The 27,136-nt window shown below is 46.6% G+C and overlaps 1 protein-coding gene across 4 annotated transcripts in view; it reads left to right on the top strand.

The window, feature by feature from the left end:
• Window positions 1-27,136, top strand: part of tsc1b (TSC complex subunit 1b) — a 56,148-nt gene that overhangs the window by 15,406 nt on the left and 13,606 nt on the right. For 3 of the 4 annotated variants that reach the window (XM_070863668.1, XM_070863671.1, XM_070863669.1), the window contains exons 5-17: window positions 149-293; window positions 1,677-1,831; window positions 3,069-3,142; window positions 4,774-4,952; window positions 6,710-6,828; window positions 8,015-8,144; window positions 9,191-9,303; window positions 11,365-11,434; window positions 12,085-12,189; window positions 15,575-16,172; window positions 16,828-16,875; window positions 21,013-21,056; window positions 25,784-25,950. In XM_070863668.1, the coding sequence (XP_070719769.1) occupies window positions 149-293; window positions 1,677-1,831; window positions 3,069-3,142; window positions 4,774-4,952; window positions 6,710-6,828; window positions 8,015-8,144; window positions 9,191-9,303; window positions 11,365-11,434; window positions 12,085-12,189; window positions 15,575-16,172; window positions 16,828-16,875; window positions 21,013-21,056; window positions 25,784-25,950 (1,947 nt within the window). The remainder of the gene's footprint in view (window positions 1-148; window positions 294-1,676; window positions 1,832-3,068; window positions 3,143-4,773; window positions 4,953-6,709; window positions 6,829-8,014; window positions 8,145-9,190; window positions 9,304-11,364; window positions 11,435-12,084; window positions 12,190-15,574; window positions 16,173-16,827; window positions 16,876-21,012; window positions 21,057-25,783; window positions 25,951-27,136) is intronic. The other variant, XM_070863670.1, reaches the window with a different exon arrangement.

Here is a 27,136-nt window from a genome sequence, read left to right on the forward strand (position 1 = left end):
TTCTTATAATGCCTTTAGTGTTGGAATGTACACATGAGGATTTCCCTTCCCTGTGGGCTCCTGCTCACTGCCTGGCTGGGATCGAGAGAAATGGCCATGTTTCAAGGTACGTTCCCTTAAATTGCAACTGTCTATCTTCTCTCTGCAGACGGAGACTGAGGTGGTTGTCCTCACTACTGGAGTTCTCGTCTTAATCATCCTCCTGCCAATGATCCCGCAAGCTGGGAAGCAGTATCTCCTCGATTTCTTCGATATCTTCGGCCGCCTGGCTGCTTGGAACCTCCGCAACCCAGGTATGCCGACGGAGCAGTAAGGGTGATGAGCTAATGCCTGATTTTGCCTGTGGAGGCTGGGTGTATGGGTTGTCAGGTGCTCCCCATCTTTTTTTTTTTGGAGAACTTTGCTATGAATCCTAGGCTCCTGGGAGGAGAATCCCATTCTGCTGTCCAAATGTATTAAATGAAATTGAGTTTTTGTCACTTTCAACTCTGTTCCTAATTGGTGAGTTTCCACCGTGCGAAGCTGGCAATCTCACTCGAGTGTCTAAGGCCAGTTGAGATGTAGTAAGTGCCATGGGCTGTTTGGGGATATGAGGATGGTGTTTTGGGCACAGTTAAAGCTTTATCCTTCATGTGATCATGTTCCTCTAAGCTGTGTAGCTGTCAAAAGTCCCAGTGAGACAACTTTTAAATAGAAAAGTCGCATGTGTTTAATTTTGAATGGCCTGTTGGGACCGAAGAAAATTAGGGACCCTTTGCTATATCTGACAGAATTTGCAACGATGTGCTACCTTTCATAATCTCTGGATGTTCCAAAGTGCTTTAGCCAATGAAGTACTTTTGGAGTGTAGTCACTGTTGTAATGTGGGAAACGCGGCGGCCAATTTGCACACAGCAAGCTCCCACAAACAGAAATGTGATCGTGACCAGATAATCTGTTTTTTTAATGTTGATTGAGGAATAAATATTGGAAAGGACACCGGGGAGAACTCCGCTGCTCTTCAAAATAGTGCCATGCGATCTTTTACATCCACCTGACAGCAGACGGGGCCTCGGTTTAACGTCTCATCCGAAAGACTGCCCCTCCGACAGTGCGGCGCTCCCTCAGTACTGCATGGTTTAGCCTAGATTTTTGTGTTCCAGTCCCTGGAGTGGGATATGAACCCACAACCTTCTGATCCCAAGGCGAGAGTGCTACCCACTGAGCCATGGCTGAGAAACAGCAGACCCCAGCCTGTGTGACTAACCACACTAGCCCACATACTCGAGTGGCTGTTAAGCAAATTGGGCGCAAGTGGATTAGGAAAAGGTGCCTGAAGTGATTTTTATTAACTGAATTATTGGGCAAAATTGACAGTTCAGTCCTGTTTTAATTTGGTGATTTTAAAAATGGATTTTTATACTGTATTTTAAATGTAATGGAGAATATTCACCATCTCTGTTGAATGACATTAAGGACTGTCCTGACCAATGTTCTTGTTGAACTGTGTGGCCGCAGAGGTCTAGAGGCCCTGTGCAGGCTGCAACAGCTTTACAATGGAGATAACCGAGTGTGCGTGATAGATTGTATTTTCCACGCAGCATGTTTAAAGGTGCTGCACAACCAAAAGAAAGTTAGTAGTAACATTGGTCCTCGCCCTTTGGTATCTAATGTTTCCTGTTCTCTATCGCTGACAGGCCATGTGCCGGAAGTGTATCTGATCCACCTACACGCCAGTGTTTATGCATTGTTTCACCGTCTGTACGGGATGTACCCGTGTAACTTTGTATCCTACCTCCGCTCCCACTACAGTATGAAAGAAAACGTGGAGACCTTTGAGGAGGTGGTAAAGGTAAGACCCGTGACGGATTTGTATTTTGGGAAGGGCGGGATATTGTCGCACTGGTTAAATGAAGAGTATGTTTGTCTCGGTCATGGTGAGACTATCCGGGAGTTTTTCCCCAACATGGAAAGGAAAATAAGAACTCCTGTGTGGTTCGGGGGTCAGTTACGCTGCAGGAAAATGAAAGACTTGCATTTCTCTAGCGCCTTTCACCACCTCGGGATGTCCCAAAGCGCTTCACAGCCAATGAAATGCTTTTGTAATGTAGGAAACGGCACTGCCAACCTGTGCACAGCAAGATCCCACAAACGGCAATGAAATAAATAGCAGCCACATCTTGTTGGGTGGTTGAGGAATAAGTGTTGGCCAGGACACCAGGGAGATCTTCCCTGCTCTTCCTTCGAATGGGGCCAGGGGATTTCTTGCGTCCACCTGTGAGCAGGTTTCAAACTCTTCCTCCTTGGTAGGAAAATGGTGGGTTTTTTCTTATTTCCTGTCCCTAGCTGCCCTGAGAAGTTGGTGCTGGGCCATCTACTTGAATGGCTGCAGGCGATGTTCCCTGAAGGTGCACGGGCTGCGCTTCGATCGGGAGGTCCTGCTCACCTGCTGGATTAGATGCCGGCATGCCCTGCCATGCAGCAAATTTAAAGGGACTGCGTGTGCGCAAAAAAGTTTGAGGGCACTTTGGTTGTAGGGCTGGAGGAGTTTAGAGATGAGGGTTGGGACAAGGCTTGGCTGTGGTGTCCTCCCTGGATGAAGGCATCCCTCTAGGCTGTCACATGAGTGACCAGTTGAGGGAGGCATGAGGGCAGCCTGCTCACTCTGGATCTGTGCCCCAGCACTTTCGGGAGAGGACGGAAGGGATTTGAAGCGGGGTGGGGGAAGCTATTTCTGTTGTGTGGACAATGGTTAAGTGCAAATGGCAGAAAATGAAAACTGGAATGGATGTACATGCTAATTAAAAAAAAAAAAGTGACTGTTCCAACTATTGAATGTGTTTGATTTGCCTATTCTTTCCAGCGATGAAAATTGATGTAAATTTGATCAAACCTGGTGGGTGATCAGTAGAGTTGTATATTTTGCACAGGTTTTGCGATTGCCTTGTTGCATGCTAGTCTAGGCTTGGGCCTGGGGGGTGTGTCAGTGACTACTCCGGCTTTGCCTCAGCCCTCTGACCCGCAGGCAGTGGCAGGTTCTCGGTTGCACTGATTCTAAACTCGCTGCGTTGCTAATCACTCTGTTGCAGCCGATGCTGGAACACGTGCGAATCCACCCCGAGCTGGTGACTGGAACCAAGGACCACGAACTGGATCCCATCAAGTAAGTGACGCTTTGGCTGAACGTTTCGTATCCTTGTGTAAGCATCTTTCTCCCAAATGCAAGTCTGGACAAGAGCATTTAATCTAATCTGGGATTGTACAATAGCTTTAAATGTGTTGCAATTTAACCTGGCGTTGCGTATCCTTTTCCTGCTGTTTGATATATTTTGTGTGATGTCAGCCAGGTTTTGACTGTCTTTGCAGAGATTGAATGCTATGTACAAGTCTCCCAGTTATAATCAATCCTAGCATTGCTCTGTTATCGAGGGCCTGCAGTGTGTAGAGCTCAAACAGCTTTTTTCCCTCTTTTCTACCTACATGTGTTTAAAAGAAAACTTGCATTTCTATAGCGCCTTTCATAACCTCTGGTGTCCCGAAGTGCTTTATAGCCAATTAAGTACTTTTTGCAAGGTAGTCACTGTTGTAATGTTGGAAACATGTCAGCCAGTTTGCACATAACAACTCCCACAAACAGCAATGTGGTAATGACCCAGATAATCTGTTTCAATGATGTTGGTCGAGGGTTAACTCCCCTACTCTTTCAATATTGTCGTAGGATTTTTTTACATCCAACTGAGGGGACAGAAGGGGCCTCGGTTTAATGTCTAATCTGAAAGATGGCACCTCCGACAGTGCAGCGCTCCCTCAGTACTCATCATAGGCAGTCGCTCAATCAAGGAAGACTTTCTTCCACTCAGTGAGTTCTTGGGTGACTGGACAGTCCAATATAGGAATTTATCTGAAAGATGGCACCTCCGACAGTGCAGTGCTCCCTCAGTACGGCACTGGTGGCGTCAGCCTAAATTGTGCTCAAGTCTCTGGCATGATGGGATTCAGCTGAGATCTCATCTCTGATGAAGGGAAAGTGTCTTGTCCAGAAAATATAAAAGGGGGCGTAAATGTAAGGTAACCACTAACTGATCAAAAATAATTTAGCAGGAATTTCTTTGCAAAGTGGCAAGAATGTGGACCTTGCTGGTTGGTTGAAGCTGATGGCATTGATGCATTTAAAGGGAATCTTGATGCATGCATGAGGGAGAAAAGAATAGGAGGTGGGAAGAGGCTTGTATTGAGTATAAACACTGGCATTGACCAGTTAGGCCGAATGACCTGTTCCTGTGCTGTAGTTTCTACATAATATAAATATCTGGCTAGTTGTTTGTGATACAAATCTGAAATCTGCCATTAAGGGAATTATCCCTGGTGTCCTGGCCAATATTGATCCCTAAATCAACAAACAAAAACATGATCTGGTCATTATCACATTGCTGTTTGTGGGAGCTTGCTGTGTGCAAGTTGGCTGTCGCATTTCCCACATTACAACAGTGACTACACTTCAAAGGTACTTAATTGGCTGTAAAGTGCTTTTGAGATGTCTGGTGGTTGTGAACGGCGCTATATTAATGCACATATCTTTTATAATCCAATGATTACTTTTCTAAGATTTGCAGCTGAGCAGATGTGTGTTTTGCCTTGGGCATTGGCGATAATAGTTTAAGCTTGGTTCCTACAATGGCTGCCTGGGTTAGACCTACCCTTGGCAATATTCCCTGACCCCCCCTCCCAGTGTTACTGAATCAAATGAGGTGATTGCCGATGGCTAATGGTTCTGTTTCCTGTTCTGGTGCTCAGATGGAAGCGATTTGAAACTCATGACATTGTCATAGAATGTGCCAAAGTTTCCCTGGACCTGAAGGAGGCCTCATGTGAAGAGGGCTACACGGTCATGCCTAAACACTTCTCTACACATACCCAGCCCAAGCACACTGACCACAGCTCCAGCCCCTTCTCTGATTCTCAGAGCAGCTTTGGTAAGAAAGGAAACCCAATCTTCAATTACATCAATTGTACAGAAGTTACAAACTGGCAGTTCAACCCATCCACTCCTTGTTGGTGTTTATCCTTCACATGAGCAGTATCGTAATCGCATGGGCTGGATTTTAGGCGCTTATGTTTTTGGGGTGATAATGGCAGCATTGTGGGAAAGTTAGCAGCCGGGAATAGTTTGCGATTTAGTTAAGTTTGGCATCTGAGCCCTGCATCATGGGGCACAGCGCTAAGGGAGGTGTTGTACACCTCTCTTGGCGCAAGGATGGGAAACTCCTGAGCTAAAGAGCTGGGCTGGGGGTGCTCCAAGTGGCCTGGTGGGGGTTGCCTACGCCACCACAACACAAATCATTGAAAAAAAAAACCAATCACGCTTGCCTTAGGTGTCCGTTACTCACCTCCTCGCCGACTGGTTGGACCACACGGATTTTCCAGGCGGTCAGTGCAAGGCGCACTGGGGCAGATGGGTCAGGCAGGAGTTCATACTCACGCCGGTGTCTTAACCAGGGACGTTGCACACCGGCGCGGTGCTCCTCCGCGCCGCGGCAATACAGGACCCGAGGATCGCTGCAGGGCGCAAATGACCTCGATGCTCCAGGGCAAGAAACGGAACGCAGAAGACCTTACAATCCTGCCCCATATCCCTTTATTCCCCTTCATCTAGTTACCTAACCTGTAAAGGCTGATGCTGTTTCTGGTTCAGTCACGAACTCTGATAACAACAACAGCTTGTATTTATATAGCATAGTGAAACGTCCCAAGGTGCTTCACAGGCGCATTGAGATTAAAAATTTGACACCGAGCCGCATAAGTAGAAATTAGCGCTGGTGACCCAAAGCTTGGACAAAGTTGTCGGTTTTAAGGAGTGTCCTGAAGGAGGAAAGAGGCGACGAGATTTCGGCAGAGTTTGTGTTTGGGGCCTTGGCAACAGAAGGCACGGCCACCAATGGCTGAGCGATTTTATAATTGGGGATGCTTGAGGGCAGAATTAGTTGCGGGGATTGTACGGCTGGAGGAGATTAGAGATGGGGAGGGGCGAGGCCCTGAAGGGATTTGTAAATGAGGATGAGAATTTTGAAATCAAGGCATTGCTTAACTGGGAGCAAATGTAGGTGGGTGAGCGGGACTTGGTGCGAGTTAGGACATGGGCTGCCAAATTTAGGATCACCTCTACTTTGCGTAGGGTAGAACGTGGGAGGCCAGCCAGGAGTGTTGGAATAGTCAAGTCTAGAGATAAAAAAAGGCATAGATGAGGGCTTCAGCAGCAGATGAGCTGAGGCAGAGGTGGAAATAGGCACGAAATGTTGCCTCATTTTTTTGGCTGCATGCTTCATTTCTCTCGTGTTTTTTCAGTTTGTAAAGCTGATGAGCAGCCTGTGGGACCTGCAGGCTGTGCAGCTTAACAGGAGCTTTGCTCACAACCCTCTGTGTATAATAACGTTTTTCCTCAGTCTTGAATCGCTTCCCTTCAATCATGTGACCTCCTCATTCAGGACCCCTCAATCACTGGGAACAAACTGTCCGTCATAATTTTAAACCCCCCCCCTCAATGGTGTGGATCAAGAAAAATGTCACTGTTTTGTTGACCTTAATTTCTAAAGTTTTAGTCTCTATTGGATGGGCTGGTGGAAGAGGGCTGGAATCTGTTTTTGTTCGTGGACATTTTACTGCTGCTTTGAACTGATTGTATTTCTGTATGCAAAGCTTTTCAGTGAGTTTAACTCTCTCTCTTCACTCGCAGGTAGTGCATCATCATCTTCAACTTACACCCCCAGAGCCACATTCAGCAGTCTCTCAGCATCCCAGTCTCTGTATAAGACGCCGCCAGTCTCTCAACACCTCCCTGCAGATGGGCTCCAGGTAAAGCCAAGTCCACACTAAGCAGGAAAGATGCAAAACAGAAAGACTTGCATTTCTACAGTGCTTTTTCACAACCTCATGACTTCCTAAACCCCTCTCCAGCCAATGTAGTACTATTTTTTTTTAAAAGTGCATCACTGTTTTAATGTAGGAAACCAATTGTGCACAGCAAGCTCCCACAAACAGCAATGTGATAATGACCAGATTTTGAGTGATCCTCGATCCCTCTGTCCTTCCAACCTCCCTATGCTTCAAGTCCTTGAACGTGTTGTCACCTCCCAAATCCAATTCCATCTTCCTGCTCATCCATGCCTTTTGTTATATCTCGACTTGACTATCCAACGCACTCCTGGCTGGCCTCGCTCATTCTACCCTATGTAAACTAGAGGTGATCCAAAACTCGGCAGCCCGTGTCCTAACTCGCACCAAGTCCCTCTCACCAGTCACCCCCTGTGCTCGCTTACCTACATTGGCTCCCAGTTAAGCAATGCGTCTTTCAAAATTCTCATCCTTTTCAAATCCTTCCATAGCCTTGCCCCCTCCCTATCTCTGTAATCTCCTCCAACCCCCCCCCCCCCCCACCCCCCTGAGATGTCTGCGATTCTCTAATTCTGCTCTCTTGAGCATCCCTGATTATAATCACTCAACCATTGGTGGCCGTGCCTTCTGTTGCCTAGGCCCCAAGCTCTGGAACTCCCTGCCTAAACCTCTCTCTACCCCTCCTCCTTCAGGACTCTCCTTAAAACCTACCTCTTTGACCAAGCTTTTGGTCACCTGTACTAATTTCTCCTTATGTGACTGTCAAATTTTTCTCCTAATACTCCTGTAAAGTGCCTTGGGACATTTCACTATGCTTAAAGACGCTATATAAATACATTGATTGATGGATAAATATTGGCCAGGGCATTGGAGATAACTCCCCAACTCTTTGATATAGTGGCCATGGGACCTTTTGCATCCTCCCAACAGCAGACAGGGCTTCAGTTTAACATTGTATCCAAAAGGCGGCATCTCCAACAGTGCAGCACTCCCTCAGTACTGCACTGGGAGTGTCGGCGTGGATTTTGTGCTCCAGTCCCTGGAGTGGGATTTGAACGCACAACCTTTTGCATCGGGTGAGAGTGCTCCCCACTGAGCCGTGGCTGACAGCAGTTCAAATGATTTTGCATTTGTGTATCCTCTTTAGAGCCTGCTCTGGAGCCCATCTTCAGCCTGTGGGCTGTCTACGCCTCCTTCTTCCAGAGGACTTTCTCCAACGAGCCTGTTTGAAACTTCCCAGAATGCCTCTTCCCTACATAGGGTTTACAGTACACCCGGTATGTACACCACGACCGGCTTCATGGGGCATCTGTAAGGATGGTTGCTCAGCTACCTGGGCTATGCCTGTGTAATATACAGTGCAAAATCCTCTGGTGAACTGTTCCATATAACTTGGCATAAATCAGTGTTGTCGCTAACTTTCAGTGAAGTGTAATGGTGTGTTTGATATTTTCAAACTGTCTGCATTGATCTGTGGAAGAATACCCGGTACAGCAATTACAGGTTAATCATCCCCACCATTGGGGTTGTATTGAACTAGTGTGCGGCAATGTTCCCGCTAAGGTGCCTGCCCGCAGCTGCACAGTAATCTGATCGATCCCTCGCAGGCCGCTCACCGGATTTTACATTTTAAACACTGCGCATGCGCAGAAATGTAAAGGGACTGCACATTAAAAGAAACCAGCCATGCAGAACAAAACACAGCTTACAAGGAGCATTGGTGTGCAGTAGTGTTGGTGAGTGTCACTAGAGGTTGCGATGGGAGCAATTTGAGATGATGTATTAAGACCACCCCATTCGAATGCATTGGCTTCACGTGACCAATACAATGAGTCTGGTGACCACACTGCAACAGTGTAACTCTGCTATCTAAATATAAACAGATAAAAATGATCTGGATGTGTGTTGATGCCTCAATCGTGGCTTGGCAATTGTTTACATTGGGACCCTGGGTGTATGCTGTATGCCCCTCCCACTCAGCTGCAAGCAGCCAATGGTTGTGGTCATTGGGGAGGCCAATCCTTGCCACCCCAGGGCATCGCTGCAGGAGTTGCTCGGGGCAGTGTCTTTGGCCCAACTGTAAAGAAATTGCAAATACTGTGAAATAAAATGGGACAATGCTGCAAATGCACAACAAGTATGTCTGTGAAGGGAAAACCGGTTGTGATGTTTTTGATGTGAGCACATTGAGCCTCTGGCCTGCAGTTGTTCACTTCCAGAAGTTGGGGAGAGTTCAGAACCGATTCTGCATTTTGTTGGTGGGGAGCCTCGGTGTGTTGGAAGAGCTATTCGTTAATTCTGTCTCTTGTATATATTTAAACAGTAGGTGGGAAAGGATCATCTACAGAAGCGCCTGCACTCTCCCCTCCCCTGCCGTGTCCCGCAGAGGAGTTTATGCACAGTTCAACCTCGACAGCAGCAGCACTGTCAAGGAAGGTAAAACGGGCTCGATGGGTACTCGTGTAAATTTATAGATCGTGCAATAATGGTCATTACTACTGGTGTGGATGTTATGTATAAGTGACACATTGCGTCAGAGAAGTGGGTCAGAGCTGTTCTCGAGGAAAGCCCATAGAATGTTGAGGTGTTTTCATTGCAAGTCTGTTTGCCTGCATCTTTTTTTTCTTTCCCCCCCCCCCCCCACCCTCCCTGGCTGTGCCATTTCTCTCCACTCCCTTCTTTATAGCCACATCTACTAGCCTGGGTTACTGTTTTATATGGGAAGGCTAGTTTGGCCAACTGTTCGATGTCCTGTTGAAATGCCGAGTGGAGAAATGAGCTGCCTTCTGCCACAGATCTGTGGGCAGCTAATGTGACGCGTTCCATGGCCACAGTCGCACTTCGAGTCGCCCCTCACTGTCCGCGTGTGGAGCAGATGGTCAGCGCCCGTGCGGATTGGGTCAAGCGCTGCCCACTGTCTCCGAGGGAGGCCGAAGCCGGGGACCTCTTGTTGGGGCAGCAATGAGGTGTTGGCTCTTGACGTTGCATGCATCCCACGATTCCATCCATCTGGATAGTGGGCCAATACTAGATGCATGAATATTGGTTGCTGTGGCCCAGAATGGGCTACTGAGAATCTGCAGGGACACTCTGGATTGGGTGAGTGGGTTCGCAGGAAACCCTTCCAATCTTATTTCAGTTGCTTTGAGGTGCTGGGTTTACTGACTCGGACACAGCGAGCACGAGCACGGACTCGTGCTGCGTTGAGGGGCTTTCCAAGAGTCCCGGTGCCAGAATCAGTAGGCTACCCCACTCTGCTCTTGGACTAGCGACTTATCGCAGGTTCAACTCCCACCAGGGGCACGGTCTGAGACTGAATTCAATAAATCTGCCAATGTGTGTGTACTGGCAAGAGGCCACAAAAGCTGCTGGATTGTTGTAAAAATCCAGCTGGGTCACTAATGTTCTCTTTTGGAGGGGCCTCCCACTCTTACCTAGTCTAGTCTACATGTGACTACTACAACAACTTGTATTTTTATATATAAGTTGAACCTCCCTTATCCAGAACCCTCAGGACCTGGCCTGTTCTGGATTAAGGATTTTTACGGACAAGGGGTGGTCACGCTAAATTGGATGGTACAGGTACTGAACAAGGGGATATCGGGGCTGGAAGTGCAGCAGAGAGATCATGTGGGTGGGGGGGGGGCAGAAAGAGGAGAGAGGAGAGAGGTCGATTGCGGGAGTCAGCAGCGAGGAAGGACTTTAATTTGTGCATATCGGAGTTCTGCGCCTGCGCCACCCGGTGGCTGGGAATGGTTCTGGATGAGGGAGGCTTCTGGATACAGGGGGGTTCAACTTGTAATGCCTTTAATGTAGTGAAACATCCCAAGGTGCTTCACTGGAGTATTGAGATTTTTAAAAATTGGCATGAGCCACATAAGTAGAAATTAGCGCAGGTGACCAAAAGGGGTAGGATTTAAGGAGGATAGAGATGCGGAGAGGTTTAGGCAGGGAGTTCCAGAGCTTTGGGGCCTAGGCAACAGAAAACACGGCCACCAATAGTTGAGTGATTTATGATCAGGAATGCTCAGGAGGGCAGAATTAGAGGAGCGTAGACATCTCTGGGTGGGTGGGGGCCCGTTGTGGGCTGAAGAAGATTAGATGGGGAGGGGTGAGGCCATGGAGGGTTATGAAAATTTTGAAATCTAGGCCCCACATTATGTAGTTGCCTCATCAGGGCAACTAAATATGGACAATAAAGGCTGCCTTGTCATTGTTCACTTTCCAAGTGAACACCAGTCATGGGCTATGCTTGTTATCTCGTGTCCTCTTGATTTGTGTTGCTTTTCCTCTGTAATCTTCAACGTCATGCCTTTTAACTGAAGGGTTCAATTGCTTTGCAGTTCTTGCTCTCCAGTCATGTTGCATGCATTAAATCCTAACTGTCGCAGACTCCGGTGTTCTTAATTGACCCCTGACACTTCTAAGATCTATTGGTATAAAGTTCTTCAAAGCCACAACTCTAATACTAATGCTGTCTTTTTATTGCTGTTCCAGGATGGGAAGCTGGAGAATGAGAAGCCACTAATCAGACAGCACCATGTCAGCAGTGTTGATCAGGGCGCAGGTGAGTGGAATGCCTGCGTTATCTATCTTCTATCGAAGTGCTCGGCCCCGCTAGATGTACATTCCAAAATGTCGATGCATCTATTCACTAGGTAGACGGGGGGAAAAATTTGCTTGCGGAACTCTTTCATAGAATTTACAGCACTGAAGCAGGCCGGTGTTTATGCTCCCCACCTGTCTCCAGCTCACCCCATCAACATATCCTTCCATTCCTTTCTCCCACTTGTGTTTATCCAGCTTCCCCTTAAATGCATCGATACTATTTGTCTTTTGGGTAAAGAAGTTTCTCCTAAATTCCTCATTGGATTTATTAGTGACTATCTTGTATTTATGGCCCCCTAGTTCCGGTCTCTCCCACAAGTGGAAACATCCTGTCTCTGTCTACCCCATCAAACCCTGCGACCTGTCGGGTCACACCTCGACCTTTTCTTTTCTAGAGCCCCAGCCTGTTCAAACTTTCCTTGTAGCTACTCCACCGTCGCCCCTCCATGGGCTGGAATTGCTGGCCTTTTTGATTGTACAAATCCTAATATTTAATTAACCAACAGTGTTAGAATTGGTACTTTGGCTTCTGCCCAATCAGACTTGGTATTTTTTTTCCATGTGGCATGATGAATATTTCTTTACTTTTTCTACATCCTGTGTATTCAGGGTTGGAGATTGAGAATGTCAAATCAGTATCTTTGAGAGAGCTGCCAGAGGTTATAAAGGGGTTCAATCTACAAGAGGATGGAACAGAAAAGGAGAATGAAGAAGGTATGACCTGTACACCAACTGTAGTAAACGGTATATAAAAACAGGACATGCTGGAAATCTCAGCAGGTCAGGCAGCATCGAGTGAGTACGTTTCAGGTCGCATACCTTTTGTCAGAATGGTAAGCAAGGGCATTGAAATCTGTCAATGCAGATCATGAAGGAGCAAGATCTCCTTTTTGCCCCATCAGCTGTGGGAAGGTTGTGGGTTTGAGTCTCACTCCAGACACTGAGCACACAAATCTAGGCTGGCACTTGCAGTGCAGTACTGGGGGAGCACTGCACTGTTGGAGGTGTAATCTTTCAGATGAGGTGTTAAACCCAGGCCCTGTCTGCTGTCTCGGATGGACATAAGATCCCACAGCCACTAAGAGGATAAGGGGAAATTCGCCCTGGTGTCCTAGCTAATATTTATCACTTAAAAATAAAATAAATGATCTGGTCATCACATTGCTGTTTGCGGGAGCTTGCTGTGTGAAAATTGGCTGCCGTGTTTCCTACGTTACAATAGTGACCACACTTAAATTACTTCATTGGCTGTAAAGTGCTTTGGGATGACTGGTCATAAAAGGTGCTATATAAATGCAAGTCTATCGTTTCATTCCGTTCCCTTAATTATTCCCACCCTGGCCTCTGTCCCTTCCGGAGGATATATTATCTCCATGCAGGATGTTGTAGTGTCTTTTTTTTTTTAGATGTTCACTCCGTAGGTTATTGTGTAATGGCAGACAAATGTCTTGTCAAGATTCTAGATGGTTAATGCTGATGGGTCCTTCATCAGGACCCATCCTATCGATGGACTTCAGTCTCATTCTTCTTACCGCAACTTTTAGTTTTTTGAGAACTTGGGACCAATATCTGCAGTGCAGAATGCCAACAAAATTGTAAAAAGGATCAAATACTCAATCAAGGTGAAGTGATTACAGGATGGGAGAGAGTAGGTAATGGAGTGATTCTCAATTGAACATGGTGAGGATACAGAGTAGACATGTGATGGATCTGTTCAGGAGCAGGAGCAATGTCCTTCAGAGATGAACAGGGTGGCAATACTAGAAGTTTATGTTTGGCTCCGTTGCACTCCAGCCCCTGAGTCAGTAGGTCATGGGTTCAGGCCCCACTCCAGACGCGAGCTGTAACGCAGGCTGCATTGTCGGCAAAATGACTCTTGAATTCATGGTTTATTTGTCAAAAAGAAAATGCATTGATTTTAAGACCATAAGAGCAGTTGTAGGCCGTTCAGCCCCTTAAGCCTGCACCGCCATTCAATATCATGACTGATCAACCTCAACTCCACTTTTCCCCACCTAATCACCATATTCCTTGATTCCCTTAGACTCCAAAAATATTACCTATCTTGAATATACTCTGATTCAGTATCCACAGCCCTCCAGGGCAGAGAATTCCAAAGATTCTCAACCCTCGAGTGAAGAAATTCCTCCTCCTCTGCTGACCCCTTATCCTGAGACTATGCCTCCTGGTTCTAGCCAGGGGAAACAACCTCTCAGCATCTTCCCTGTCAATCCTTCAGAATCTTGTTTCTCTTTTTGATTTCTGTTGAATATCCTGAGGGATCATTCACAAACTTCCAAAAAAAAAAATTTGTATTCCATTGCTTAATTAAAATTTCACAATGTTGCAGTTCATCTGGGCTAACATGTAATGTGCAGTCGTCGTCATAGGCAGTCCCTCAATCGAGGAAGACTTGCTTCCATTCTGAGTTCAGGTGGCTGTACAGTCCAATACAGGAATTACTGTCCCTGTCACAGGTGGGACAGACTAGTTGAGGGGAAGGGTGGGTGGGACTAGTTTGTCGCACGCTCCTTCCGCTGCCTGCGCTTGTTTTCTGCATGCTGTTGGCGACGAGACTCGAGGTGCTCAGTGCCCTCCTGGATGCTCTTCCTCCACTTAGGGCGGTCTTTGGCCAGGGACTCCCAGGTGTCGGTGAGGATATTGTATTTTATCAAGGAAGCTTTGAACGTAGTAAGATAAAGGTGTTTTTTCTCATTTGGGGGAGACATGCCCTCCATGGGAGAGTCTCTGCTAATCTATCCCCACCTCCTTTTTGAAGGTATGGGGTTCAGTAAACTTCTATATTGTCTTCTATCCCTGATTTTCATTATCACCATTTTCATTCGTCCCACCATTGGTGGTCGTGTGACTTGAGCTGTCTTTGCATCTCCATGCCTCTGAGCCATACAGGAGGGCAGGTATTACTGCAGCCCTGTGGACCATGTGCTTGGTGGTAGATTTGAGGGCCTGGTCTTCGAACACTCTTTTCCTCAGGCGGCCGAAGGCTGCACTGGCGCACTGGAGGCAGTGTTGAATCTCCGCATCAATGTCTGCTCTTAAGAGGCTCTCGAGGTATGGGAAATGGTCCACGTTGTCGAGGGCCGCGCCGTGGATCTTGATGACTGGGGGGCAGTGCTGTGCGGCGAGGACAGACTGGTGGAGGACCTTTGTCTTACGGATGTTTAAGGCCCCAGAAGACATCAAGTCGCTGGAGATCTATCACCAACGATGTCTCCCAAGATCCTGCAAAACCCCTGGGAGGACAGGCGCACCAACATCTGTGTCCTCATCCAGGCTAACATCCCCCAGTATTGAAGCACTGACCACACTCTATCAGCTTCGCTGGGCAGGTCACACAGTTCGCATGCCAGACATGAGACTCCCTAAGCAAGTGCTCTGTGTGTAGCTCTTTCATGGCAAACAAGCCAAAGGTGGGCAGTGGAAATGTTACAAGGACCCCCTCAAAGCCTCCCTGAAAGTGTGACATCACCACTGACACCTGGGAGTTCCTGGCCAAAGACCGCCCTAAGTGGGGAAAGTGCATCCGGGAGGGCATTGAGCACTTCGAGTCCCAACGCCGAGAGCGTGAAGTGGTCAAGCACAGGCAGCGAAAGGAGCATGTGGCAAACCAGTCCCACCCGCCCCTCCCTCAGCGACTGTCACAAGTGGGGCAGACAGTCTGTGGCTCTGATGGCTGAACAGTCCAATACAAGAACTCACTTCAGGAGTGGAAGCAAGTCTTCCTTGATTCTGAGGGACTGCCTATAATGATGGGTGGTCGTTCCTTCAGCTGCCTGGGCCCTAATCTCTCGAATTCTCTCCCTAAATCGCTCCATGCCCCTCTCCTCCAAGACCCTCCTTCAAACCTACCTCTTTGACCAAGGATTTGGCCAACTTTTGTCCACTGCCATTGAAGTGCTTTGGGACACTTTAGTACATTAATGGCACTGTATACATGCAAGTTATCACTTGACTCAATGATGTGGGGACCTAGTGTAGACGTGTTCATCTATGTAGGGAGGGAAAGGGATGGTATAATTACCAGTGCCGTGGGTTTACTGTGTGTAAATATATAAAGGATGTATTTTTGCCTTGACAGCTGCTATTGCTGATGAACTTTCTGAGATTACACCCATTGATCTGCGGTCCCTAGTTACCCGAGGAGGATTCGACTCTCCTTTTCAACACACGACTGAAACACTCACCGGCCCTCAGATGAAACGTGAGCAGGAATTGTACTCTGCTGCCACTGAGCAAGGACTGTGCCCCGAGCCCCAGCAAGCCCCATCTACAACTGGTAGAGCCCCAGACCCTCGCAGGCACGAGCAGTGTGCCGTCAAACAGGGGTTCATGCCCATCGAGAAGCCAAGTGAGAACTGTTCTAGAAGCCCGATTAAGCAGCAGGCGGTCAAAACAGGGTCGACGTCTTTGGAACTTTTTACACCCAGCCCTCCGTTGAAGGTCCAAGCACTGAGGCACCCTCCGCTCAGTAGCGGGCACCCCCTCCCGTACGAACACCTCTTTGAATTGGCCTTGCCCAAGACAGCGAGTCTCTTCATCAAACAGAAGACCTCCGAGCTTCAGAAAGCCACATGTGAGCAATCTGAGGGTCTGTCGTGTTCGTTGGTCTCACCGCTCGATGTGCTGGACAAGCTGATTCAGCAAGGAGGAGATGCACATGTGAAGGAGCTCAGCAGGTAAGCTGGAAGGGTGGGAATCCCAATGCAGTGCTGAGGGAGTGCTGCACTGTCGCAGGTGCCGTCTTTCCAATGAGATGTTGAACCCAGACCATAAGGTCCCACAACACTATTTTGAAGAGTAGGGGGTTCTCCCTGATGTCCTGAGCCAATATTTATCACTCCACCAACACCACGAAAGCTCTGTCATCCTGAGATAATGAAAGGCACTCCAGAAATGCAAGCTTTTAAAGAAGGTTCAGGACATTCTGATTTTGAAAGCAAAATTTTCTGTATTGCAAATGAAGCCAAAAGTATTTCTCAATTGTCCTTTGTCTTCATCCAATCAAATTCCAATTGGCATCGATCATGAGTGTTAAGTGCAGTGTTTTTGGTGCATTGTATAGCAGGAGGTTTGTTTCTGTTTATGCACCTCTGCCAAATGTGTGTTTTAATGCACAGATTGCTGCTATTGACCCAGCCCCTACTCACTGCCAACTTTCCCAACTCTGGTGTTGGTCAGCCCTCACTCCAGCCCACGATCATCTGTGGCAGGGCACAGTTTGTGCCAAGGGACGACTGGTACATTTTGTACCAGAAGCTGTTTTGGTTGTCTTATATTTAAAAAAAAAAACAAGGATGGGAAAGGTAACTGCATCCGCCATGTTTGTTTTAGACATTGCCCTGTGCAGCCCGAGCCCCAGAGTCAAAGAAAAATGGTCAGGTAAGTGTGGAATTTGCCGTCGTGCTGTTATAATCACCAATTAAACTTCGATAATTAATTGAGTCCATGAAATGTTTCTAACACTCACGGTGCTTGCTTGGGTTAATTTATCTGATTAATGGGGAGCCTCTATTTCCTGAGTGATTTCTTGGATTTCTCTTTTTTAATAGAATCTTGCAGCATTAAAACAAGATTGTTCTCCATTTTCTTTAGTTAGTTGAAATATTGGAGATGGGGATGGAGGAAATGGGTTGTTGGACTGGTTGAGATGGTTGGAGGTTGTGATGAAACCTCAAAGAATTGGCAACTCTTCCCAAGTGTGAACTTTTGGTGCTAGCAGGTCTGTTTGACTGGATGGGGATGCACATCACATCCAAATGTTCTGTGATTGCTCACTTAATGGAGAAGGCAGCTGATTTTTTTTCTCCTTCCCTAGCAATGTGACTGTGCTCCTACCTGCAATCCTTGCCTCTCTGCAATTAATGTTGGAGCATCTCTGGGTTTCTGCTGCAAGGGCAGTGGGTCTCAAATTTTGTGTGGGGACCCCCTTCCAATGCTGACTCACTGGGGACCATCCTCTCCTAGTCCTTGCTTCCAAAATTTGGTGAGACCACACCAAGTGCTGCGTACAGTTTTGGTCTCATTTTAAGGAAGATATACTTTCATTGGAGGCAGTTCAGAGAAGGTTCACGCGGTTGATTCCTGAGATGAAGAGATTGTCTTAAGAAAAGTTGGGCCTATACTCATTGGTGTTTAGAAGAATGAGGTGATCTTATTGAAATGTATAAGATTGAGGGGTCTTGACAGGGTAGATGCAGAGAGGATATTTTCCCCTTGTGGAGGAATCTAAAACTAAGAGGCATAGTTTCAGAATAAGGGGTCGCTCATTTTAAAACTGAGATGAGGAGAATTCCTTCTGAGGGTTGTGAATCTTTGGAATTCTCTATCCCCAGAGAGCTGTGGAGGCTGGGTCATTGAATATATTTAAGGTGGAGATAGACACGATTTTTGAATGATAAGGGAGTGAAGGGTTATGGGAAGTGGTTCAGCCATGATCTTATTGAATGGTGGAGCAGGCTTGAGGGGCCAAATGGCTGACGACTCCTATTTCGATTTTATATACATCAGAAACAGACCATTAGTCCCAACCAGTCTGTGCCAGTGTTTATGCTCCACACCAGCCTCCTCTCATCCTTCCTCAGCTAACCATCAGCATATCTTTCTATTCCTTTCTCCAGTGTTTATCTAGCTTCCCTTTAAATGCATCTATTTTATTTGCCTCAAACTACTCCATGTGGTAATGAGCTCCACATTCTCACCACTCTCCTGGGTAAAGAAATTTCTCCTGAATTCCTGATTGGATTTTGTGATTATCTTGTAATGCTGGCCTCTATGCTCTTCCCCATAAGTGTAAACACTTGATGTCTACTCCATCTAAACCTTCCATAATTTTAAAGACACCTTAACCGGACAAAGTAGTGTTGCCTGGTGCAGCAAGTGCTTTATTTTTTTAATTGGTGAATGAACATCAACAAAAATGGCACACCAGCAAGTTAATAATGATAGGAATCTGGTGACCTTGGCCATCCTCTGATGGACCCATTGGGTTTGGGACCAGCTGCCATTCCAGGCTAGTCCTGGTTCTATATGCTGCTGTGCACCTTTCTTGGCATGAATTATGGGATGGAAACTTGTGCTTTTTGTAATATGTATTCTCTCCCCTGCCCCCTAACCCAGAGTGTTCATGCTGGTTGCGAGTGTCCCTACTGGGGACACGAGGGAAATTTGCTTGTTCTGCAACGTACGACAGATCTGGTATTGCAGCATTCAAATACGTGGGTGGGGGAGGGAGGGAGGAGAGGAGGAATTTGTAAAGTCCAGTCCAGCTGCGGGCTGACCTGTTGTAACTTTCCACTTTCCTGACCAGTTTCTGAATGTTGACTGTTGATTAAACACCATATTGGTGTGTGGGCGAATCCAACCTTTCCATTAAGTCTTGTACACGACAGAAGAAAGGAACACTAATTAATGAATTTCCAATTCGTGTGCACAATGTGATCATGCCCCAGTGATTACGTAGAATGTATGGCACAGAAATGGGCCATTCAGCCCAACTGGTCTTGCGTTTATGCTCCACGAGCCCATCCCTCTTCTAACACGTTACTTGCTGTGTGATTGCAGCGGTACTTTAATAGTTAATCCTATGTCAAGCCAATGATTGGTTTAAACAGCCCCCCCCCCCCCTCCAAAATGGATGCTCAAAATAGAAGCTGTATCGATGCAGTCTGATTTTTGTATCATTTCATTTGCAATTTCTGATCTGATTGAAGAATCACTTAGGGGAGGGCTTAATCTTTAAATTTTCTGACTGTTTAAGCTCTCTTTCCTAACTGTGCAACTGGTGTTTTCTGTAAATGGAAATGCCACTCTGATGCAGTAGGGAGGACCTCTTATGTTTGGGGAGGTGCATCAATGCATAATCCTCAGATAGAAGGGAATTTTACCCTGCATCTTGGCTGTGCCACACCAGACCTGAGGGAAGACTGCTGCTTCCATTTTGGGCATCCTGTGTTCTCCCAGCACGTGCATCCCTTGTGTCGAGCACAGACTTTAACCAAAATCTAAACTCTTGTATCTCACCTGGATCTCTAGATTGTGGTGTTTAATTTTATCTCGCCCGTAACCTCCCCCCTCCAGCTACCTACTGGTGTACAAGTCACTGCTTCTCATTCAGCTTTGAAAGGCTGAACCAACTTGAAATGTGGAGCACCTAAATACTGTGCTATATCTACTTAATTGTTGAAGTATCGTCTGTTATAGGCACACTTGGCAGCTAATTTGTGCACAAGAACCCACAACAAATGAGATGAATAGAAGTGGGAATCGGCCATTCGAGCATGCTCCACCATTAATACGATCACTTGATTCCCCCATCTCCCTTGGTTCTCCTAGAGTCCAATCTGTTTGTGTTTGAGGATAATGGCAAACATTCTGCTCTTTGTGGAATTTTGTGCCTCTTTTTTTTAAATCTGAAAAACTGCACCTCTGACACAGCAGCCCACCCTCGATACTGTGCTGAAGTGGAGGCCTACAGTATGTGCCCCAGCCCTAGAGGGGGAGTTTGATTCACAACCACCTTACTCCGAGGGAGAGTGCTACCTGCTGGCCAAGCTGGCACTTGCTTCCACCGTGTCCTGTAAATCCATGTGACATATTTTCTGGGGTTTTTTTTCCCCCAGTTCTCTTTTTTTTTTCCCGCCCCGAACTACTGACTCTGGCTGTGATTTGTTTCTACTGCTGTAGTATCCCTCTTTGTGTCAGCCGTGGCTCAGTGGGTAGCACACTCGCCTGAGTCAAAATTCAGTGGGTTCAAGTCCCACTCCAGGGACTTGAGCGCACAAATCTGAAGCTGACACTCCAGTGCAGTGCTGAGGGAGCGCTGCACTGTCTGATGAGACGTCTACACCCTGGGTGGATGTAAAAGAACCCACAGCACTATTTCAAAGAAGAGCAGAGGAGTTCTCCCTGGTATCCTGGCCAATATTTATCCTTCAATCAACATAAAACAGATTATCTGGTCATTATCACATTGTTGTTTGTGGGAGCTTGCTGTGCGCAAGTTGGCTGCTATGTTTCCCACATTACACCAGTGACTACACTCAGTGCTTCATTGGCTGTAAAGCGCTTTTAAGACGTCTGGTGGTAGTGAGGCACTCTAAATGTGTCTTTTAATACTTCACCGAAGTAACCATTTTTCACATTGAGCCTTGACGTAGTGTCGACAGGCTCTTCAACCATAAGGGGGCTTATCCTGCTTGCGCCCAGTCCTATTTTCACACCTGATGCCCAGCAATGCATTTTCTGGTGCGAGCTGTAGGAAGGAACCTTGGGGAAGGGAGGGTGGTGAGGTTCTTGCCACAATTATTAATCAAAGCTGCAACATTGCCTTGTTGACTTGTGCACCAGAGGTTACAGCTCAGATGGACACGTGTGGTCTCTGATCGGTTGCACTTCACTAACTATCGTACTAATGGTGAACTTGCATAAATGGAAAGCAATCCTTGTTGGTAAAATGATTAATTATTCATGACTTGCATCAGTTTCTCTCTCTTTTCTGTTTTCATGTGCTAATTTTAGATTACCTTTGCCCAGCAAATCTGCAGACTGGACCCACTTTGGAGGTATGTTGTGCATCTTCTTGTGATTGCTCTCTGGGTCACAGTACTTTACCAGTGAATGAACCTGGCACTGACCCACAAATGATGCAGCTACTGATCTATGAGCAATGGTTTGAGGAAAGCGGTTCTATTGAAAAGACTCATCATAAATGGGCCAGAACCTTCAACATTGTGTCGAGCAATTCTTGCTGCCCTGTGCTTTTTTAATGCTCTAAACGAAGAGGGAATCTGGACCATTTTGTGCAGATTGCCTGCTCCTATGAAGTGCCAACTCCCCACAGCTCTCACTGTAAATGAGGCAGTGGATTCTGAGCTGTTTCCATAGAAACATAGACATTTACAGCACAGAAGGAGGCCATTTGGCCATGTCCATGCCGGCTGACAGAGCTATCCAGTTCTTGGTCCGTAACCCTGTAGGTTACAGCACTTTAAGTACTTTGTAATTGTGATGAGGGTTTCTGCCTCTACTGCCCTTTCAGGCAGTGAGTTCCAGACCCCCACCCCACACTAGTGAAAACATTTCCCCTCAACCCCTTTAAACCTCCTACCAATTACTTTAAATCTATACCCCCTGGTTGTTGACTCCTCTGCTAAGGGAAATGGGCCTTCCTATCCACTCTATCTTGGCCCCCTAAATTTTATACACCCTAATTAAATCTCCCCTCAGCCTCCTCTGTTCCATGTGTGATGTTGCTGGGTTGGAACCTTGGAACATCATGGGCAGGCTGATCCTCTCGACAGTCTAAAGCATTAGAGGGGATTGAGGCATTGCTGAGTGAGCAGGTATCTCCCTTCACAGCACTCCAGCTTACTGAGCAAATCGTAGACATTTATAGCACAGAAGGAGGCCATTCAGCCCATTGTCTGCCAGCTGATCAAGAGCTATCCAGCCTAATCCCACTTTCCAGATCCATGAAGCAAGTGTTGAGAGCTGCCTTTTCCAAACCTGCAGGGCAAACCAGCGAGCAGGAAATCCAAGCATAAATAGAACCGAGTTGCCTGAACTTCAAAGGGCCAGATATGTGTGTTTGGAGGGGGCAGGGTCAGGGGTCACAGGTTAGAGGGCTCTGACCATACACACCTGACTATTGCTTCTGAGGTCCTTTCCCTCACTAGTGGCAATATAAATGAAGTGTACATGTATGTATGTTTGCATGAAATGGTTCCTTTGCACATTTATAAGACCAATATGGGAATCAGATTCTGAAACTCTTGGAGTCTTGTGAAACTGAATCAGCAGTGTAAAATACTTAGTATGGGAGCAAGCTGCCAGAAGGAGCATGTTATATGTAATAGCAATTAATACCCGAGGGCTGTGGCTGCTCTCATTTCAAGACTGATCTACCAGATTTTTTAAATATCCAGGGTTGGTGGAGTTGAGTCAGAAGATCAGCCATGATATTGCATGGTGGAGCAGGCTTGAGGGGCCAAATGGCCTACTTTTTGCTCCTATTTCTTGCACTCAATTAATTGTATCGGTCCAGACCTTTTTTAAGGCAAATGAGATTCTGCATTGATTGCAGAGCTACAGACCAAGTGGTCTTGTCACCATGTAAGGAGTTGTGTGGAGCAGTGTGTTGGGCCAGTTATCAAACCACAGCTAGTAATGTCAAGTAACAATTTTAAGTGCAGCACTCCAATTTTTTTTGAACTGCAAAATATCGCACATCAGAGTACAAATGTGTGGTTCGGGAGCAGGAAATTGCCCCAGTGCCTCCGCCCATCTGCTGCTGAAACCCTTTTGCGAGGTTTCAGAAACTAGCAGTGAAGATTAGTGCAGGTATTCGAAAGTTAGCTTCAGAGTAAAGGTTGGAGAAGTTGTTTTGTTTTACAGGGATTAACAAATGATCAGTGTGAAGATAGCAAATACCAGGTTATACAAGCTTAAAAATGCAGAAATAGGACATCTTATTTCAACACTACCTTATTTCACCTGCTCTGCCTCTTTTTTTCTTTTCAAAAGTGCTTTTTAAAATCCCCCCCCCCCTTGATTCTTGTTCCACGTGCATACGCATGCACACTTCTCGTCCCCATTTAGTGCCCTAAAAAGTCACCACCATGCGGCTCTGTACGAATGGTTGAGGTTTAGATTACAATTTCAGGGGAGGTTGGTAGCGGGCACTGAGTTTGAGGCAGCTAGGTGTGTTTCTGGGAAGTGGGAGAGAATGAATTGAGGGGGACCAAGTGTCATTTTTGCTCCATTCCTGGATTCCAATCTATTTTTGAGGTAGCTTCTGTAGAATAAGGTCAGATCCAATGTTCCCTCTAATTTTTTATTTTGTGTGCAGTCCCTTTAAATTTGCTGCACGGTATATTTTCTCGAGGCAGTTGTTGGTGTATGACCTGTGCAGGACCTCCCAATCGATGCATGGCTGAGAGCTTGTATGGGGTGGGAATGTTGGTCTGGTCACTCTGGGGCAGTGTTACGAGCTATTTAAGAGCTACTCTCTGGAAGGTTGCACCACAGTGACATACAGGGTGATTTCTCCATACACTGAGCTCCTGATTGCTATCCTACCACTGTTGGCAATTCCCAAGCACAAATGGTTCACTTTCTGTGCTTCTACTAAATTTGATATTGGGTCTGTTTTTATCTGTTAGAAACATAGAAACATAGAAAATAGGTGCAGGAGCAGGCCATTCAGCCCTTCTAGCCTGCACCGCCATTCAACGAGTTCATGGCTGAACATGAAACTTCAGTACCCACTTCCTGCTTTCACGCCATACCCCTTGATCCCCCGAGTACTAAGGACTTCATCTAACTCCCTTTTGAATATATTTAGTGAATTGGCCTCAACTACTTCCTGTGGTAGAGAATTCCACAGGTTCACCACTCTCTGGGTGAAGAAGTTTCTCCTTATCTCGGTCCTAAATGGCTTACCCCTTATCCTTAGACTGTGACCCCTGCTTCTGGACTTCCCCAACATTGGGAACATTCTTCCTGCATCCAACCTGTCCAAACCCGTCAGAATTTTAAACGTTTCTATGAGGTCCCCTCTCACTCTTCTGAACTCCAGTGAATACAAGCCCAGTTGATTCAGTCTTTCTTGATAGGTCAGTCCCACCATCCCGGGAATCAGTCTGGTGAATCTTCGCTGCACTCCCTCAACAGCAAGTATGTCCTTCCTCAAGTTAGGAGACCAAAACTGTACACAATACTCCAGGTGTGGCCTCACCAAAGCCCTGTACAACTGTAGCAACACCTCCCTGCCCCTGTACTCAAATCCCCTCGCTATGAAGGCCAACATGCCATTTGCTTTCTTAACCGCCTGCTGTACCTGCATGCCAACCTTCAATGACTGATGTACCATGACACCCAGGTCTCGTTGCACCTTCCCTTTTCCTAATCTGTCACCATTCAGATAATAGTCTGTCTCTCTGTTTTTACCACCAAAGTGGATAACCTCACATTTATCCACATTATACTTCATCTGCCACGCATTTGCCCACTCACCTAACCTATCCAAGTCACTCTGTAGCCTCATAGCATCCTCCTCGCAGCTCACACTGCCACCCAACTTAGTGTCATCCGCAAATTTGGAGATACTACATTTAATCCCTTCGTCTAAATCATTAATGTATAATGTAAACAGCTGGGGCCCCAGCACAGAACCCTGCGGTACCCCACTAGTCACTGCCTGCCATTCCGAAAAGTACCCATTTACTCCTACTCTTTGCTTCCTGTCTGACAACCAGTTCTCAATCCACGTCAGCACACTACCCCCAATCCCATGTGCTTTAACTTTGTACATTAATCTCCTGTGTGGGACCTTGTCGAAAGCCTTCTGAAAGTCCAAATACACCACATCAACTGGTACTCCTTTGTCCACTTTATTGGAAACATCCTCAAAAAATTCCAGAAGATTTGTTGCACCTGTCCTAGCCCTGCTGCTATTGTGCAGCAGCGACCCTCTTGGTCACTGGCCTTCAACCAGAAATGTCAAGTAACAATTTTAAGTGAAGCACTCCAATTTTTTTTCAACTGCAAAACATCGCACATCCGAGTACAAATGTGTGGTTCAGGAGCAGGAAATTGTCCCAGTGCCTCAGCCCATCTGCTGCTGAAACCCTCAACCATGAATTTTTCTCCAGACTCGCCTATTCCAGTGCTCACTTGGCCAGCCTCCCACCTTTCACCCTCTAAAGTTCATCCAAAACTCTGCTGCCTGTATCCGAACTTGCACCAAGTCCATTCGCCCAACACTCGCTGCTCGCTGACCTACATTGACTCCTGATCTGGCAACATGTCATATTTTTTTCAGATCTCATCCTTGTGTTCAAATTCCTCGTCCCTCCTCCAGCTCTGCACGCCTCCAATATTAACCTCTTGCACATCCCTGATTTTCATTGCCGTAATATTGGCAGTCGTGTCTTCAGCTGACTAGGCCTTGAACTGTAGAATTCCCTTCCTTTATCTCTTTGCTTCTCTCTCTTTCACACCACCCCCTCCCCCTCTGCCAGACTCTCCTTAAAACCTACCTCTTGACTGACCTGTTCTTTATAATCCCCTTAAGTGGCTCATTCAAATTTTGTCTGATGCTTGTGAACAGCCTTGGTGTTTCACTGCATGAAAGGTGCTGTATAAATGACTAGCCAGTGTACAGCCAACATCTGGGTCTTTGGATTTAGGGGTTGCTTGAAATTAGGACCAGTTGCTGCTCTCGCTGTCTGTCTTTTGAAGCTAATTCCAGCTTTTCCGTTGTGGTCTAACGCTGTTCTGTTGATCCCAGGTTCTGCCCCCATGGATGAACTACACACACTTCGGAATCAACTAGTTTTACTGCACAACCAGCTGCTGTATGAACGCTACAAGCGAGAGCAGCATGCCGTACGGAACAGGCGTCTGCTGCGCAAAATTCTCAAGGCAACTGCACTGGAGGAACAAAATTTAGCTATGGTGAGGCTTTAATAAGACATTGCCTTGGACACCCAGGTTTCTCCTGAAATGGTGCCAGAACATAACATTAGAAATAGGAGCAGGAGTAGGCCATTTGGCCCCTTGAGCCTTCTCTGCCATTTTAAAAAGATCATGGCTGATCTGATATCTCAACTCCACTTCCCTGCCTGCTCCCCATAACCCTTGACTCTCTTTATTATTCAAAAATATCTCTCTCCACCTCTCTGGGGCAGAGAATTTCAAAGATTCATGACCCTCTGAGATAAGAAATTCTTCCTCATCTTTGTTTTAAATGGGTGACCCCTAATTCTGAAACTATGCTTCACTCTTGTGTGACCAGATGTTTACAAGAAGGTCCTGTTGTGACTTGGGCTCTGTCTTTTTTTGCTTCCCCTTCACAGGTTGATTGGAAGGGTTTTCTGTCTCAAGTGGCTCGGTGGGTAGCACCCTTGCCTCGGAGTCGAAAGGTTGTGGGTACAAGTCCCCACTCCAGGGACTTGAGCACAAAAAAAAACTTATGTTCAAGTGTGACTTGAACCCACAACCTTCTGATTCTGAGGCAAGTGTTATCCACTGAGCCTGGGCTGACACTTCAGTAACTTCTATTGAAGACATTAAGATATAATGTTGCCCTCCCTTCCCCTGAGGTACTCGGGTAGGCTGCCAATGTTCCTTGTCAGAAATTTTTTCCAATTAAATATCGGCCGACCTAAGCCATTGTCTTTGGTCCTTGCCACAAATTGAGTTCCCTAGCATGTGTCTGAGGCTCAACCAGACAGTTTGCAACCTCGATGTCATATCTGATCATGAAATGAGCTTTCGGCCACATCTGCGGCATAACTAAAACTGCCTATTTCCACCCCCGTAACATCGCCTGACTCCGCCCCTGTCTCAGCTCATCTGCTACTGAAACCCTCATCTGTGTCTTTGTGACAGCTAGACTTGATGAACTCCTGGCTGGCCCCTCTCATTCAAAACTTTGCTGTCTGTGTCCTAACTCTAAGTCTCTCGCCCATCACCCTTGTGCTTGCTGAACTATATTTGCTCCTGGTTAAGCAACGCCTCGATTTTAAAATTTCTCATCCTTGTTTACAACTCCCTCCATGGCATTCAGCCTCACAACCCCCTGAGATGTCTGCTCTCCTCGAATTCTGCCCACTTGAGCATCCCTGATTATAACTGCTCA

Source organism: Pristiophorus japonicus, chromosome 20 (assembly GCF_044704955.1).
Source record: "Pristiophorus japonicus isolate sPriJap1 chromosome 20, sPriJap1.hap1, whole genome shotgun sequence".
Classification (NCBI taxonomy): domain Eukaryota; kingdom Metazoa; phylum Chordata; class Chondrichthyes; family Pristiophoridae; genus Pristiophorus; species Pristiophorus japonicus.